General features: G+C 41.0%; 1 protein-coding gene across 2 annotated transcripts in view; it reads left to right on the top strand.

Moving 5' to 3' along the window:
- The window catches only part of cep104 (centrosomal protein 104), a 44967-nt gene that overhangs the window by 23378 nt on the left and 3419 nt on the right, over window positions 1-18170 (top strand). The window contains exons 10-20 of one of the 2 annotated variants that reach the window (XM_061769299.1): window positions 3586-3798; window positions 3971-4138; window positions 5200-5367; window positions 7098-7274; window positions 11595-11792; window positions 14298-14384; window positions 14587-14674; window positions 16495-16564; window positions 16680-16788; window positions 16867-17005; window positions 17501-17568. In XM_061769299.1, the coding sequence (XP_061625283.1) occupies window positions 3586-3798; window positions 3971-4138; window positions 5200-5367; window positions 7098-7274; window positions 11595-11792; window positions 14298-14384; window positions 14587-14674; window positions 16495-16564; window positions 16680-16788; window positions 16867-17005; window positions 17501-17568 (1485 nt within the window). The remainder of the gene's footprint in view (window positions 1-3585; window positions 3799-3970; window positions 4139-5199; window positions 5368-7097; window positions 7275-11594; window positions 11793-14297; window positions 14385-14586; window positions 14675-16494; window positions 16565-16679; window positions 16789-16866; window positions 17006-17500; window positions 17569-18170) is intronic. The other variant, XM_061769303.1, reaches the window with a different exon arrangement.

Raw genomic sequence — 18170 nt, 5'->3', positions numbered from 1 at the left:
AATTATGATCCAGGATTCGTTTTTTTCAGCAAGTGAATCCGAATTTGCACTCAATCGTTTGTAGCACTAATTGACGGCCATTATAATTGCATTGACATTTTTCATTTCTTTATTTATTTTGAAACCTAAAGTTCTTGAATAAACGGGGATATACTTTCCACGAAAAACAGGAGTTGGTACCCTGACCAACCCACCATCCCCACCCCACCCAAAAAATATGCGGGGGTCCACTGTGTACATATATTGACTCTTTTATTGTATTTTGTAGGGTTGGCTGCGTTGTGTTGCTGCCAGCTGGCTGGGTCTTGCTTATGGCTGCGCTGTGTTGGCTGCCAGCTGGCTGGGTTTTGCTTACTCTTAAAACCTGAAAACGTTTTTTTCTCTGTGTGATGTTCATGTCCGTTTTTGATTGGCTGTTACTTCTGCGATGTTGCAATGCCGTTCACCTGCAATAATAATTTTAAAACACAGCAAAACCAGTGGAAGACAGGTGGACACTCATGAAAACTAGCTGCCAAATCTTGCATAGTGCGTGACATTTCAGTCAGATATAGCTGTGTCGCTCGGTATGTGATGGGCCAAAGAGGTGTATTTTTTCCAGAGAAAGAGAAACTATGCAGCAAAGTTGGAAAAACAGTTTAGCGTTAACGACTCTAAATCAGTCTGACATGGATTGCAATCGCTGACCAATTACAAGCGACAATCACCGCAAGCTGAGAACAATAGCACACTAGCCAACAACTTGAATACCTTCTACTGCAGATTTGAAAAGGACACTTTCACACCTCACACCCACCCAGCCGCATCACTGACCACCATCACACGAACAGGATGTGAGACGCATCTTCAAACAACAAAAGATTAACAAAGCGGCAGGCCCAGACCACGTGTCCCCATCCTGCCTCAAAGTCTGCGTGGACCAGCTCACTCCAGTCTTCACACAGATCTTCAATAGATCTCTAGAACTGTGCGAAGTACAATCCTGTTTCAAACGCTCCACCATTATTCCAGTCCCCAAGAAACCTACAATCTCGGGTCTAAATGACTACAGGCTTGTCGCCTTGACATCTGTGGTCATGAAGTCCTTTGAATGTCTCGTGCTGGACCACCTCAAGAGTGTCACAAATCCGCTGCTGGACCCCCTGCAGCCAACTGAGCGAACAGGTCTGCGGATGTGCAGTCAACATGGGACTGCACTTCATCTTAGAACACCTCGACAGTGCAGGGACCTACGCGAGGATCCTGTTTGTGGACTTCAGCTCAGCGTTCAACACCATCATCCCTGAACTCCTTTCCTCCAAGCTTCTCCAACTCAGCGTCTCGCCTGCCATCTGCCAGTGGATTTACAGCTTTCTGACGGGCAGGACACAGCAGGTGAGGCTGGGGGAGACTACGTCATCCACACGCAGCATCAGCACTTGGGCGCCCCAAGGTTGTGTCCTCTCTCCGCTGCTCTTCTCTCTCTACACAAACGACTGCACCGCAACACACCCGGCTGTTAAACTCCTGAAGTTTGCAGATGACACCACTGTCATCGGGCTCATCAAAGACGATGACGAGTCTGCATATCCACAGGAAGTGGAGCGGCTGGTCACAGCATGCAGCTGAACACGCTCAAGACTGTAGAGATGATTGTGGACTTCAGGAGGCATCCTTCGCCACAGCTGCCCTTCACGCTGTGTAGCTGCGTTGTGTCGACCGTCGAGACCTTCAAGTTCCTGGGAATTACAGTCTCTCAGGACCTGAAGTGGGCGACCAACATCAACTCCATCCTCAAAAAGACCCAAAAGAGGATGTACTTCCTGCGGCTTCTGAGAAAGCACAGCCTGCCACGGGAGCGGCTGAAGCAGTTCTACACAGTGGTCATCAAATCAGTCCTGTGTTCTTCCATCACAGTCTGGTTTGGTGCTGCTACAAAAAAGGACAAACTCCGACTGCAACGGACAATCAAAACTGCTGAAAGGATTGTCGGTACCCCTTGACCCACCCTTGAGGACTTGTACGCTGCCAGAACTAAGACAAGCGCGTGCAAAATCCTCTTGGACCCTCCACATTCCGGTCACCAGCTCTTCCGGCTCCTTCCCTCATATTGACAGAAAAAACTGAATTATTGAAATTTTTGCAGATTTATTAAAAAAGAAAAACTGAAATATCACACAGCCATAAGTACTCAGACCCTTTGCTGTGACACTCACTATTTAACTCGGGTCCATTTCTTCTGATCATCCTTGGGATGGTTCTACACCCTCATTGGAGTCCAGCTGTGGTTGATTATACTGATTGGACTTGATTAGAAAAGCCACACACCTCTTTATACAAGGCCTTACAGCTTTCAGTGCATGTCAGAGCAAATGAGAATCATGAGGTCAAAGGAACTGCCTGAAGAGCTCAGAGACAGAATTGTGGCAAGGCACAGATCTGGCAGAGCCCTGACTTAAACCCAATTGAGCATATCTGGAGCGATCTGAAAATGGCTGTCCACCAACGTTCACCATCCAACCTGACAGAACTGGAGAGGATCTGCAAGGAGGAATGGCAGAGGATCCCCAAATCCAGGTGTGAAAAACTTGTTGCATCATTCCCAAAAGGGTGCTTCTACAAAATACTGAGCAAAGGGTCTGAATACTTATGGCTGTGTGATATTTCAGTTTTTCTTTTTTAATAAATCTGCAAAAATTTAAACAATTCCGTTTATTTCTGTCAATATGGAGTGCTGTGTGTACATTAATGAGGAAAAAAATGAACTTAAAATATTTTAGCAAATGGCTGCAATATAACAAAGAGTGAAAAAATTAAGGGGGCCTGAAAACATTCCGTACCCACTGTATATTTCATTTAACTACGAGCACCTCTAAGTCTCTGTGCTGTTGATATAGGAGGCACGCAGGAAGATTATTGGTGGTAGGATTCTTTTTATGCTTTACTCACTAGCTCCTGAGATCAGCCCATCTGCGGGTTTTAGTTTCTCTTTAATTAAAAGTATGCAACAAGTGACTGACTCCAGCGGCTGCCAATGTGGCCTCAAGACCGATCTTTGAGACGGTAAGAGGAAACCGGCTTCCAACTGGCCCTAGGAGCAAAACAGAGCAGGATGTACCAGATGGTGCTTGAGTATGCCTCAGGGGTTGGGGCAATCATCTATCATCATGTTAATTGTCAAACAATCTCTTTTATCTATTTAAATACTGTAAGTACTGTAGGCATTTCTTTTTACAGTTTCATGCTACATACATTAGCTTGAACACAATCCGTTTTGGGGACATACTCTAGCCCGCCTTAAAACCTTTATTGACCAATGTCTTGATTACCACTTTAACATTATTAACAGTTGGAGACATGCTAAAGAACGTTAACCACTGTTAGTAATAAAAAAATGAAATCACTAAAACACTGATCATGATTATGCTGGACCAGAGCAGTGTGACACTGCTGGAAAATTACTGCTTTTTGTAATCCCTGTAACAATTTAAAGGTTCTACGATCATTTTTGGATGTTTAAAGAGACAGTAATAGCAACAGCCAAAAGGATTACAAAAGATTACATATTTGCTGCTGCAGTCCATTTCAACAGATTTCTCTCTTTAGTTTAGCAGTGTGTCTCATGACGAGAGGCTGCCAACCGCCTCCAGAAAGGATCAGCCAGCGGCGGCCACCCAGAGCCCTGCAATAGAACACTCTTTCCTACTTGACACCCAAAGTAGCCTACTTAGCCCTGAGGTGGGTGGAGAACCAGAGCCCCTATCGGAAAAGGTTCAGAGAGAGGCTGGCCTTTCAATAGAGGTCTATGGCGAGAGTCTGGTAAGAATCAGAAAAAGTGAAAAACTGTAGAGCCCAAAAAGTCACTAAACAGTTAATTAATTAATGCACATCTACTGTGTATGTGGATTGAGAAAACAAATGAGTTAAAAAATGAACAATATGATGCCTACATGCATTTGATCATTTTCCTTCCTTGAATACTGTTTTCTAGGTGGCAAGTGCGTATTCTAAATCCTGGTCAAATAGAGAGGCTGCACTCCTGGCAGTGCACAAGAAGCTTTTGGAGGTACCCTCCACGACTCCCAAAGATGAGCTGAGAAACATGATAAGAGCTGCAGTCTTCTTGGTCAAAAGGGCTCTCCTGGAGAAAGTTTCACCTGTAACTCTTTCCTCCTTGTGACTTTTGTTTTTTGTTAAATTCCACTAAGGATTCTATCAGTATATGTCTACCTCACTGAGGTTTTCCGAATATGCATTAACAGTCATTGTCAATGTGTTCTCTGGAACCCTGTTACAAGCAGAAGTCATGCTTCTGGTTTTGAAGCATAAGCGCTCACACACACACGCGGAACAGTGTTCTCCCTGTATATGGTGACCCCAACCTCCTCTCCCAGAGCTTGCTTCCTCCTCAAAAAAACAAAAAAAAAACATTACAAAGATAGCCTTGTAATATCTCTCTCAGGTGTAGAGCAGCAATAATTTATTTATTTAATTTTTTTACCTGAACCAACATTTTCATAAATACATTCATACATACAGTCTCCATTAAGGTTTCAGCATGTATGTGCCTAAGTAGCGGTTATATTTAAATGTACCTTGATTGTTCAGTTGTGCGGCACGGTGGCTGACTGGTTACAGCGTCAGCCTCACAGTTCTGAGGACCCGGGTTCAATCCCCGGCCCCGCCTGTGTGGAGTTTGCATGTTCTCCCCGTGGCTGCGTGGGTTTTCTCCGGGCACTCCGGTTTCCTCCCACATCCCAAAAACATGCATTAATTGGAGACTCTAAATTGCCCGTAGGCATGACTGTGAGTGCGAATGGTTGTTTGTTCCTTTGTGCCCTGCGATTGGCTGGCAACCAGTTCAGGGTGTACCCTGCCTCCTGCCCGATGACAGCTGGGATAGGCTCCAGCACGCCCGCGACCCTAGTGAGGAGAAGCGGCTCAGAAAATGGATGGATGGATGTTCAGTTGTGTAAGATCATATAACTGCACCAAGCGTTTGTAAATGCTTAAAGCTGCCTTGAGCCCTTATAATATACAGTAAACAAAAATTCACAAATAGTGGGAATAATCTGCTTGTTCCTTGAGAATTAGCTACCAGTTTTATGTCAGGATCAAATACTTATGTTGGCTTTCTAGCAAATACAAATAGAACCTGCTTGCAACAGGCTTACAACACACTAAATCGAAATGAGCCGAATGTCCTCTGCCTCAACTTAGGTTTTCCAAGCCTCCTTGAAGTTGCTGTTCTTCATGTTGAGCCAGCTGATCCCAGGTCTGGGCCGGGTTGAGGTTACCTACTGTTTGGAGAACACGTGGCCCAACCTGCTGGCCAGGACTGGAAACTCGACCAACCGTCTGAGCATTACTGCCATGGCCTGCATCCAGGTATTGTGTCACAATGACACAGCTGTAAAATCCTGCATCTGGGGTCTAAAGCCCGGTAGATACATAAAGACAATTGGGCTGTTTTTGTCCCGATTCTAACCCTGACCAAGTACGTCAAAGGCCAAACAATCTTGTGTCTTATAAAGTTATGCTATCGGATTGTTCTTAGGTCTGAGGTGTGTTAAGAGTGGATTGGTCCCAATTTTAGGTCCAAAACAGGTAGAGGCCGACAATCTTAAATAATGAACGTGTTCAATATTTATGATCAAAACTCTTCATGTGTGAATTGAATTGTTACTTGGACGGAATTTAGCCAATCAGTGCCCTGCAAATTTTTTTTTTTAACATACAACAAAATAAAAACTAAACATGTCCCACCCGATGTCGTATTTTGTATAAAAGTGGGTTCCCCAGTAGGCAAGAAGTATTTTCCAAAGCAAGTCTGTTTTTGACGACAATGGTCTCGACGCAGGTCTCCTCTGAAACCTTCAAGTAACATCGGCGCATACCCGGTGGTGTCTGCTCGTCTTCGTTCATTTTTGTGAGATCACGTGTGATCACGCGAGACTTTGAGATCGGCAGTGGAACATAATCTTTGTGTGTATGCACCTGTGTGGTATCCTGTGTCGAGATTATTGACCAAAACTGTTCAATGCCTATCTTTTTATCCTTACGAAAGGGGTCTGTCCCAGATTTAAAAAAAAAAACTTTTAAGATTTGAAAAATCCTTGTGTGTGTATCATGCCTAAATAACTTTAAAAATAAAAAAAGCAGTATTGAATTGGTGGTTGACATTCATGTTAACATTAGGTATTTTCATTAATCCTTTCCTGTCTTCTATTACTTGATTGAGTTTCAAGTGTAATGTGCAAAAAAACTCAGTTGTAAAGCAACAAAGCGACACATTCTGAGGACTTACATTTTACAAAAGTGTTCTCTAAATTAGGGATGTCTTGATAACTTTTTCACTTCCATTCCGATACTGATATTGCAGTCTTGAGTTTTGGCCGATACCGATATCTGTCCGGTTTCAGCATAATAATTCATAATTTACTTATTTTGTAGTATGGAATGTTAGAAAAGTCTTGCGCGAGTGATATTTACGGTGGCCTGGAAGTGCAAAACAATATAACAAATTGTGAATCATTGCAGCTCTGCTTTAGATTTGCCATGATACTCATTTTGTGTCGTCCACCTCGCTCGCAAGAAAAGAAAAATGGCTGCTCTTCTGCAATGTAGTTGCCACTCCATGGGTGGAGAAAATTGTGTAAGGCGATATTATTCCTGCTTGAAGACACATTTTCTGACATATGCAGCTCACAAAATAATTACTTTGTTAATTAAATTTTAACACATCCAGGGACCTAGATATCGATATCAATGAATAGAGACAGGTGTCCTAAAATGTATGTCTATTTTGCTTGGATTACTTGCGCATGTGTGTTGAGCAAGAGAGTCAAAATGTCTTGTATATCTCTTCGAATGAAAATAAATGTATCCTCAGTAGGTATAGCGTGTGTCCCATGTTTCCACATTCCAATCACTTGCTAAAATGGCACAGCTGAGTTTTTCCATCTTCCATGCCACTCTAATTATACACTCACACACATGACTTTACCTTTACTTCCAGCCAGATGTTTCTGTTGATGGATAAATTACAATGTGTAACATCACACGGATATGACTTGACAGTGGCTTACACCATATTGTCTTCCTTGTTTGCCGTTTAGGAAATTGCTGTCCTGAAGGATGTTCGGGTTTTGCAGTTTATCCCACTTGAGCTGGTGAAGCCTTTCAAATCCAACTTCCCCATCCGTCTGGCTCAGAGTCGAGCTGAGATGCTCGAAAGTCTCCTGGAGGAGCTGGGCACAGAGAACTCTGGATTCACCCTGGAGAATGTAATGATGGTAAAGGACTTAAATTGATCGATTGAATGTCTTTTTTTGCTGTACACGGACAACCTTTTAGAAGGCTCTCATTGAAATACGTGTAAAAACCAAATTTTAACCCCAGTGACTTATTGCAATACTTTACAAGAGGTTTTCTACTATACTAAAAAAAAAAAAAAAAAAAAGACATTCTAATTATCTTAATAAGATTATGATACACCATTGTAATCTATAATTTTATTTCATTAAATTTCACTATTTTCTTCACCAATTGTCTCAAATAAATCAAATGGTTCTACTTTCTTATAGTGAGGTATGCGGTTTTAGTTCAAATATTGTTCCTTATCTGATTTAGGGCTATTCTTATACATTTGCTATATGCCTTACAGGACATTAAAAAACAGGACTTGTCATTGAAATTGGATTGCTAAACTTGTTTTCTGATTTTGAAGTTGTTTTGGAAAAGTAACCTCTTTTTCCAATGCAAAATGAGTACGGGGCCAAGTTTCTACTATTTCTATTACAGTGGGCGCCCACATATTTGCGGTTCGACATCTGTAGTTTCACCTATTCACAGATTTTTTAAAAAGGGGGGTGGGGGGGGATGGGATTTACACCCGTTTTTTGTGGTAACCGCTTATTGGAGGTATTTTACCACTTATTCACGCTTTTAGGAAAAGACAACAAAATTCAAGGCAACTTCGCAGATTTTCGCTATTCCTCGGTCGGCCGGTCCCTAACCCCCACGATTACCGGGGCTCCACTGTATTCATATCATTTACATGAATAAAATCTTTGGGATCAGACTGTGTTAATTTTTCTAATTTTTACAAAACCTTTTCCACAACTGAATGAGTTGTAAATTGGCTTCACACGATCAGGATTTTTGGGGCCGATCACCGATCAGCGAGTTGAAAAAAAAACGATCACCGATCCGATCACAAGATGGAGGAATGTGTCTATTTAAATTACCTGTTCATTTACTGTATATACTTGTGTACTTAATTGCTCAAAAAATATATATATTAACAATAAATAATATATCTTTGTTCATCTATTTAAGCCAGTGAGGCATAGTGACAAGACAGAACAAATGATAAATGGTCTTCTATTAGATGGCAGGAAGTACATACAGTAATTAATGTATCCACTTTTTGTGACATTTTTGTTTGGTGGTGTTCCGTAAGATTTTTCAATTGTAAAATATGTTCCTTGGCTCCATAAATGTTGGAAATCACTGCTCTAGTCAGATCATATATTCTAATCAGTCAGGCCAAACCAACAGTACAACATGACAGAAATAATGGGTGCTAACTTACTGTAATTAAATTACTTCGCCCACACTGAAACATGAGCGCATGATTCGGCAGAACGGTGGCATGTTTACGTCCAACCGTTCGTGGTACCACTAGCTTGCTAGGCTACATAGCGTTTTGTTGCCTGCTTGCGAGCCGTATCATATTAAAAGTATGTGAAAATACCTCAAGCAAGCTATAAACGAACGTCCTCTCCTCTCGTGAACACCGGTGACCACCAACACAGGTTTTTCCCCATTTTGTCCTTTTAATACAAAGTCGGTGCGCGCTACTCTTGTTGTCGTCGCCATGGTAACGGGTGTTTCTGGTCGCATTTGAGTTGACAAGATAAAGCCCAATGATCGTAAAAAACGGGATGCGGTGGTATCGGAATACAAGATTTCATTGCAATAGTCTGACATAGTGCAATCGTGAAAGAGCAAATTTGTGTTGCATTACGTGTTGTCTGTCTCAGACGTGTTGTCTATTCCACACTGCCAACGTTTTTTTTTTTTTTAATAACTTTATTGGCCGTCAGATATTTCCAATACGACATCAAAAGACGCGCGACAAGGCTAAAAATAAACTAGCTTTTGGATTCAAATATACTGTGCACGATGGCGACGCGTAGTAAATGTCTTTTGCGGAGCCCATCAATGACGTCATTGATCGTATTGGCGAATTATGACATTAAAACCGATCAGCTGATCAGCATAAAATGCTAAATATCGGCCGATACCGATCAGCCCGATAAAATCGGTGTAAAGTCTACTTGTAAAGAAGCTGCTGACGTTCGAAGCCATATGCAATCTGCAAAAGCAAATTAAATTGGCAAAATATTCTTTCGTGTTGACATCTATCCTGCTTATTTTCCATTTATTTTGGCTCAGTTGCAGTAACTAACTGAAAAGGGAAGCACACGCCGTGTTTTTGCTGAGGTCACCTACTTTAGCCAAACTGACTGTCCCTAAGATCCAGTCCTTTTCTTCCCCCAAGCTTTCAGCAATGACCTAATATCCATGTGAAAACTATCCACATGTTGACCAGGGTGGACAAGTCAATGCTTGTCCGTTCTGTTTACTTTATCACCCTTCACTCCTTTTAGGACTCTCCCTGAATCCTTTATCAGTGAGGGCAAATTCTTAGGTTTTCCATTCAGGTGGTCCTTCAATGCATGTTTGCACATGCTTGCTCTTTGTGTGGAACGCGTCCCACATTTGCTTGGGAAACATTACCAGTCATGATTGAGACATGACATTGGGAGTAGGGGGGGCTTTTCTTTGCTCGTGTAACATTAAACAGTTCAGCCAGAAACTTGCATACATGGTTTGTGGTAAGGTTCAATCTTTTTCACAGCCATTAGATTTATTACAGCTACACCAGAAACATACTGGACATACGTACAACCCATTGAAGTCCGTCTGTATGATATAATGACTGTCTGTAATTTTTCCCTACTCTATTAGAATACTTAATAAAACACACTACATACAGAGGTATATTTGTATAAGCTGCAGAGAAATGTTGTTTGACACTTTGTATTTTAAGTTTGCAAGTTAACTATTATCCAAAAATTATACACCTTTATGGTAAAAGCTGAAGTGAAGGATAGCTCAATGAAACTTACGCCTCTAAAACAAAATGGAACGGAACCCTCGTTAATGTCATTGTTAGTGTAAAATAACTACTTTGAAAAAGGTCAGTAAGACAAAAAACAGGCTTTTGCTCAGCAACTTAAGGTAACAAACAAACAAATGTACAACATGCACATGCAGCTAAAACATGAATTGATACAGTAAACGTTAACTGTGTAATATCATGTGACGAACTTTTTTGATAGCCCAAGAGTGTGTTAAGACAGGGACGGTTTGAACATGTTTCCTTTTCCCGCTGCTGTTACCTGGGTGCTCTCCCTGGTGAAATTCTGTCAGGACTCAGCTTAGGGGCCCACTACGGAAAAAAGTATGAGAATTGGGAAAGGGCGGGTGGGAGCAGTTCAGTGTCGTTGCCGAGGTGTCCTTGAGCAAGCCGCAGAACCCGTCCGTAATTGCTTGGGAGCATTTATTGTGTATACACCTCTCCCTTAATGCGCCATGTTACCGGTCTGTTTGTGTGTGTTGTAACTTCATTATAACAAGTGTTAAAGTTTAAATTTGTTTAAACCTGACTTGTAGAATTTATTTGTATTCTTCTCTTTGTAAATTAAATTGTGCTAAGTTGTCTGTCGAGACAACAGAATTTAGTAAGTTTTGGTGGCCTTCGTGCTTTTGTGTTTTTAAATCTGTTTTTGGATTAAAAAAAAAACATTTTTTCTCTGCCAAAGTGGCAAAAATTATTCTGTCATTAAAAACAAAAGTGATTAGCACATTTGTCTCGCAGTCACAAGATCCATCTTCAAATCTCAATTGATACATTTTGTGTGGAATTTGCACACTCTCCCCGTGGTTGTGTGGGATTTCTCTCTGGTGTGAATGTGAGCATGAATAGTTTTTATTATGTACCCTGCAAAACCTGGAGACCAGTCCAGTTATGGATGGATGTTTTTATGATTAAGCAACTGATGGTATCGTGGCTTACTTGCCGAACTTAAGGCTGTGTGTGTTCAGTTTCCATCCAATGAATGAATGTACGTTATGATTATGATTATGATTATGGTGTGAATGGTTGCCTCTCTCTATATGTGTGCCCTGTGATTGACTGGCAACCAGTCCAGTGTGTAGTCTGCCTTAAGCCCAAAGTCAGCTGCAATATATTCCAGCTCCCTGAAACCCTGAACAGAATAAGGGCAATTAGAAAATGACTGAATGTTTTATTATTGTCAATGGCATCAATATGCTCCCCTAAAGAATGTATCAAGTCTTGGGACGAAATTCTTAATCACTTATTTAATCAGTCCATTTTCTTACCGAGACACAATTCTATATTTCTGACATTGTGGGAACAGGCTTTTTTTCCTTGCTTGAACTTGAATAGAGATTGTGGGCCAGACACTCTCCCAGGTTGCAGAACATCAATAAAAAAAACACTGATTTATCTCTTTCAGTTCTGTACCGCAGCGCTGGAGCACGGTGCGTCCGCGGTTCGAGAGGTGGCACTGCGCATCATCATGTCCATGTACAAGCAGCACAGTTCGGCTGTCCTCAGCTACCTTCCAACCCGTAATGCTTCTCGCTACAACTTCCTTTACAAAACCTTATTTGATGGCTTTTCCAAGGTCGACGGACAAATGGTGGCGACTCAGGTAAGACTTTTTATATTTTTTTTACTTATATAAGTAAAATATGATGCATGTAACATAAAATAGTTGCATGATATCGGACTTTTACACAATATACTGTTTGTGATAACTTGGTTATTTTTCATCAAACTGCTGACCCAAGAGTGTGGCCCTGGTTTTTTTTTTTTTTTTATATATATATATATATATATTATAATCAATGAGGAGCAATGCCCCATCACCAGACATTTTCAAACTCAAACTCAAAACTCACCTGCTTCATTCAGTTTTCGATGTGTGTATCTTTTGTTCTGTGTTTTGTTTGTCCACTTTGTGTGTGTAAAGCGACCTTGAGTTGTGGTATAGGTGCTATATGAATCAGTTATTATTATTATTAGCTTGTAAGTGAACAATGGGGCTGTTTCACCCGAAGGATGGACGGGTTTTCAGATGGCACCATAGAAATGTCTTTTTTTTAATTTTATGCTGCAGAGAAAAAAGGAAGATTGTAACTTTTCTAAATTCCCCCACTTAAACCAGGCTCAATGCTAGTTTTACCCCCTGATCAAATAATCTGCATGCATCTAACTTTTGTTAGACTGTCATTTAGTGTTGCTTTTATTTAAAATCCAATAATGGATATTTACTATTTAGCCTATATACAGTGGAGCAAAAGAGTGTTTAGTCAGCCACCAATTCTGCAAGTTCTCCCACTTAAAAAGATGAGCGAGTCCTGTAATTTTAATCATAGGTATACCTCATTTATGAGAGACAAAATGAGAACAAAATCCAGAAAATCACATTGTCTGATTTTTAAAGAATTTATGAGCAAATTATGGTGGAAAATAAGTATTTGGTCACCTACAAACAAGCAAGATTTCTGGCTCTCACAGACCTGTAACTTCTTCTTTAAGAGGCTCCTCTGTCCTCCACTCGTTACCTGTATTAATGGCACCTGTTTGAACTCATCAGTATAAAAAACACCTGTCCACAACCTCTAAACAGTCACACTCCAAACTCCACTATGGCCAAGACCAAAGATCTGTCAAAGGACACCAGAAACAAAATTGTGGACCTGCACCAGCCTGGGAAGGCTGAATCTCCAATAGGTAAGCAGGTTGGTGTGAAGAAATCCGCTGTGGGAGAAATTTGTAGAAAATGGAAGACATACAAGACCACTGATAATCTCCCTCGATCTGGAGCTCCACGCAAGATCTCACCCCGTGGGGCCAAAATGATCACAAGAACGGTGAGCAAAAATCCCAGAACCACACAAGGGGGACCTAGTGCATGACCTGCAGAGAGCTGGGACCAAAGTAACAAGGCTACCATCAGTAACACACTATGCCGTCAGGGACTCAAATCCTGCAGTACCAGACGTGTTCCCCTGCTTAAGCCAGTACAGTACAGGCCCGTCTGAAGTTTGCTAGAGAACATTTGGATGATCCAGAAGAGGATTTGGACAATGTCATATGGTCAGATGAAACCAAAATATAACTTTTTGGTAAAAACTCTACTTGTTGGGTTTGGAGGAGAAAGAATGCTGAGTTGGATCCAAAGAACACCATACCCACTGTAAATCATGGGGGTGGAAACATCATGCTTTGGGGCTGTTTTTCTGCAAAGGGACCAGGACGACTGATCCGTGTAAAGGAAAGAATGAATGGGGCCAGGTATCGTGAGATTTTGAGTGAAAACCTCCTTCCATCAGCAAGGGCATTGAAGATGAAACGTGGTTGGGTCTTTCACCATGACAATGATCCATGATGGGCAACGAGGGAGTGGCTTCGTAAGAAGCATTTCAAGGTCCTGGAGTTGCCTACCCATTCTCCAGATCTCAACCCCATAGAAAATCTTTGGAGGGAGTTGAAAGTCTGTGTTGCCCAGCGACAGCCCCAAAACATCACTGCTCTAGAGGAGATCTGCATGGAGGAATGGGACAAAATACCAGCAACAGTGTGTGAAACACTTGTGAACACTTACAGAAAACATTTGAACTCTGTCATTGCCAACAAAGGTATGTAACAAAGTATTGAGATTAACTTTTGTTATTGACCAAATACTTATTTTCCACCATAATTTGCTAATAAATTCTTTAAAAATCAGATGTGATTTTCTGTTTTTTTTTTCTTCTCATTTTTTCTCTCATAGGTGAGGTATACCTATAATGAAAATTACAGGCCTCTCCCATCTTTTTAAGTGGGAGAACTTGCAAAAATGGTGGTTGACTAAATACTTTTTTGCCCCACTGTACAAGTTGGCTTTTGTTGTATGACTGGCCTGCAGGAAGAGTTTACTGTAACGCTCGTGAGTCACCAAGTGACTAAGCTTATTTTTTACCATTACCTAATTGGCACACTGTTGCGCCTCAGTGATCTACGTCAGTAGTACAACCTTGCTGCTCCAACAGTCTGCAAAACTTTAATATGGTAGGACACGTCAGGTCGCACTGCTTGTAATGCAAGTAAAAGTAAACACAGATGATGAATGATGTATTGACGTTGTTATTAATTCATACGGCTTATGAAGGGCGGTGATCCAAGGGATGGGCAGGAGGAGAAGGAGGAGGGGATCCACTCTGTGCAAAAGCAGCTGGCTGCCATGAAGGAGTTAACAGTAGGTGGAGTTGTCATCACACCTCAATTACATGACACCTTGTGAAGGCCTCTCAACATTTATAACGTCACTTGACTCTTATACAAATAATTGTGGCACTTTGGGACAAGGACACCTTCCATTGTCAAGCAACAATTTGAATGTTTGTGTCGTCATCTTTTGGACTGTGACTCTCTATTCACGTGTGTGTGTTTTGTTCAAGGAGAGGGACAGTAAAAGTATCAAAGGACAAATGGCCAAGAAAGAAGTTCCTAAAGTTGGGAGAGTGTCTCAAAAGGCTGGTAAACAAAGTATGTGGATGCAGAACCAAAATCAGTGTAATGCCTTCCAACGGTTTATTTTTGGTCTTGAGGGTGGTTACAATGTACCGGTAGTCTTTTGTAACTTCAAGGTCAAATGATGATGGCCTCATTAGCATTACCTGTTTATTGTGGATTGCTTTCACAACTTAAGGAGTTGAAAAGGTCATCACTGCTAACATTTGGCAAAGCCTATCCAAGTTTATCTCTCTTGCCCTAATCCGTTTTTTTGTGTGTTTCGTTTTGCCCAGCAACCTTTGAATTCCACGTAACTTAACACCTCAGCACCCAGTGAAGTTCCATTTGAAGTCCAGAAATTGAACTTTATAGTTGTATCAACCATGAAGCACCTACTATTTTACATTTTACTCAACTTTATTTATAGAGCACTTAAAAAAAAATATTTTGATAAAATAAAGTACAGTACATAAATAAAAATCAAATAAAGATGATAGCTAAATAATAAATAAAATATTATTACAACCCCAATTCCAATGAAGTTGGGACGTTGGGTTAAACATTAATAAAAACAGAATGCAATGATTTGCAAATCATGTTTGACCTATATTTAATTGAATACACTAGAAAGATAAGATATTTAATGTTCAAACTGATAAACCTTATTGTTTTTAGCAAATAATCATTAACATAGAATTCTATGGCTGCAACACGCTGCAAAAAAGCTGGGACAGGGTCATATTTACCACTGTGTTACATCACCTTTTCTGGTGCCTTCACAGATGTGTAAGTTACCCACGCCATTGGCACTAACACAGCCTCATACCATCACAGATGCTGGCGTTTGAACTTTGCGTCCATAACAGTCCGCATGGTTCTTTTCCTCTTTGGCCCGGGCCAAAGGACACGACGTCCACAATTTCCAAAAACAATTTGAAATGTGGACTCGTCGGACCGCAGAACACTTTTCCACTTTGCATCAGTCCACCTTAGATGAGCTCGGGCCCAGAGAAGCCGGCGGCGTTTCTGGGTGTTGTTGATACTTTTGCTTTGCATAGTAGAGTTTGAAGTTGCACTTACGGATGTAGCGCCGAACTGTATTTACTGACATTGGTTTTCTGAAGTGTTCCTAAGCCCATGTGGTGATATCCTTTACACATTGATGTCTGTTTTTGATGCAGTGCCACCTGAGGGATCGAAGGTCACGGGCATTCAATGTTGGTTTTGGGCCTTGCCGCTTACATGCAGTGATTTCTCCAGATTCTCTGAACCTTTTGATGATTTTATGGACCGTACATGATGAACTCCCTAAATTCCTTGCAATTGTACGTTGAGGAACATTGTCCTTGAGCTTTTCGACTATTTTCTCACGCACTTGTTCACAAAGAGGTGAACCTCGCTCCATCTTTGCTTGTGAATGACTGAGCAATTCAGAGAAGCTCCTTTTATACCCAATCATGGCACCCACCTGTTCCCAATTAGCCTGTTCACCTGTGGGATGTTCCAAAACAGGTGTTTCATGAGCATTCTTTTTTGCCACCTGTCCCAGCTTTTTTGGAACGTGTTGCAGCCATAAAATCCTAAGTTAATGATTATTTGCTAAAAACAATAAAGTTTATCAGTTTGAAAATTAAATATCTTGTCTTTGTAGTGTATTCAATTAAATATAGGTTGAACATGATTTGCAAATCATTGTATTCTGTTTTTATTTATGTTTAACACAACGTCCCAACTTCATTGGAATTGGGGTTGCACATATAACCCACCAAGGCTGCAAAATATAAAAACTATTCTATTTTACATTGTTTAAAAGTTTAATCTCTTGTGAGAGATTTCATCTTATTTTTTTGCAGTTCTCAAATTGCCTCCGAACAAGACAACACGCACAGTAGAGGTCCACCAATCTGTCACGTATCTGGATAAGTAAGTGACTTCATTGAGCTGACTACTATTGACATTTGATTTCATATATAGTAGATGTTCCAGATTTGTGACCGTTTTAGTCGATTATCGTTTGTCATTCCACTTTTTTTTTCAGCTTGTGTATATTCTGCGGTAAAACTGATGATTCTTTCACCGACGATGGATTAGACCTTCACTATTGGAAGCACTGTCCAATGCTGAGACGCTGTGATGAATGCAGACAGGTAAACTGCCTCATAAGCAAAAAGTTGTCATTCTTTTAATGGAACGTTCCTGCATACTCTTCCGCGTTGTGTTCACAGGTAGTGGAGATCGCGGGCTTTACAGAGCACCTACTAAATGAATGTGAAAGTAGAGCCAAGTTCAGCCAGTGCCAGCGCTGTTCAGAGGCAGTGGCCACTGAAGAGCTGACTAGACACGTCCAGGGTACCACTTGCAAACGTGAGTTTCCCAGTAAACATTTGCATGACTGATCGACTGGATGAGGTGATTAAACCTCAGAGCTCTTAGACAGACGTGCTAAGCACTTGTCCATTGTGCTTCAATATTACAACAAACTATAAAACAAAGCAGACAAACACATTTCTAAATTTGGCAAAAAGCTCTAGCCTCTGCTTTATTGCTACCGAAATAAAACTCGTACTATGGAAAACCGGTGATCTGAAACACCAACCATGTGTCAGTATTAATAATTGAAAAGTTTGAGTCTTTTGTGTTGCTTTAAAGTTAGACTTTGTTGTGTCATAAAAGACCATTATGCTTGATTTGGAGATTGGATTTTCTTTAATGCGACCCAATGAATGGCATCCATTGTTGAAACAATGCCTATTTTTAAAAAGTCTGTCTTTCATACCACATTTTCATTTCCTCTCCAGTCTTTTAGGGATGTCCTCTTTACCTATACGGTAGCTTAAAGGTGTCCCATTTCTGTCTCAGCCCCCATCTCAGGTAAACACTCCAGCCACTGCCCTTTGTGTCACACCAACTTTTTGCCGGGAGAAGAGGTAAGATTCTGAACATCAGTGAGCAAGCTAAACCAACTGTGTTACCACAGCCCTTTAAACCTTTGATTGGATTCTTTAACGTTTTGTGATTTTTAGTGGGAAGGCCTGAACTATGTCACTCACAAACTTTTTATTTGGTTTATGCTAATGCAAACAAATAAAATAATTCTTACTATTAGCAAGGGCCTCCTATCCAAAGACAAACCAGGGCCTTTCACAGAACCTGGGCTTGGACTTCAATCTGTGAGACATTCCCCTTTACCCTGAAACCAACACAGAAGCTAATGAATGTGTAGTGTAAAAGATCAAACAGGTGTGGAGGTAAAACACTGCTTTTGCCGACCCCTTTAAAGACTTCAAAAGAGGAGACGTCTTTGTTCCTTGAGGTTGTTATTCTTCTCAAGATGAAGTAATTGCAAAAGCAGGCCCGAAGAGCCCCATCTTTAATGGCGTTCATTAAAAAAAGCATGTATGTAAGGGAAAGGAGGCTTGATTTTGTGCTAGTCGATGCAAGGATGGCACAAATATACACAAGACCCTAATTAGAGCAAAACTATTGATTATTTAAAATATATACAGTAGTACAGGAGTAGTGTATGTGT

This window comes from Phyllopteryx taeniolatus, chromosome 1, assembly GCF_024500385.1.
Source record: "Phyllopteryx taeniolatus isolate TA_2022b chromosome 1, UOR_Ptae_1.2, whole genome shotgun sequence".
Lineage (NCBI taxonomy): Eukaryota > Metazoa > Chordata > Actinopteri > Syngnathiformes > Syngnathidae > Phyllopteryx > Phyllopteryx taeniolatus.
Note: the sequence above shows the minus strand (reverse complement) of the source record. Positions and strands in the feature narration are given on the sequence as shown.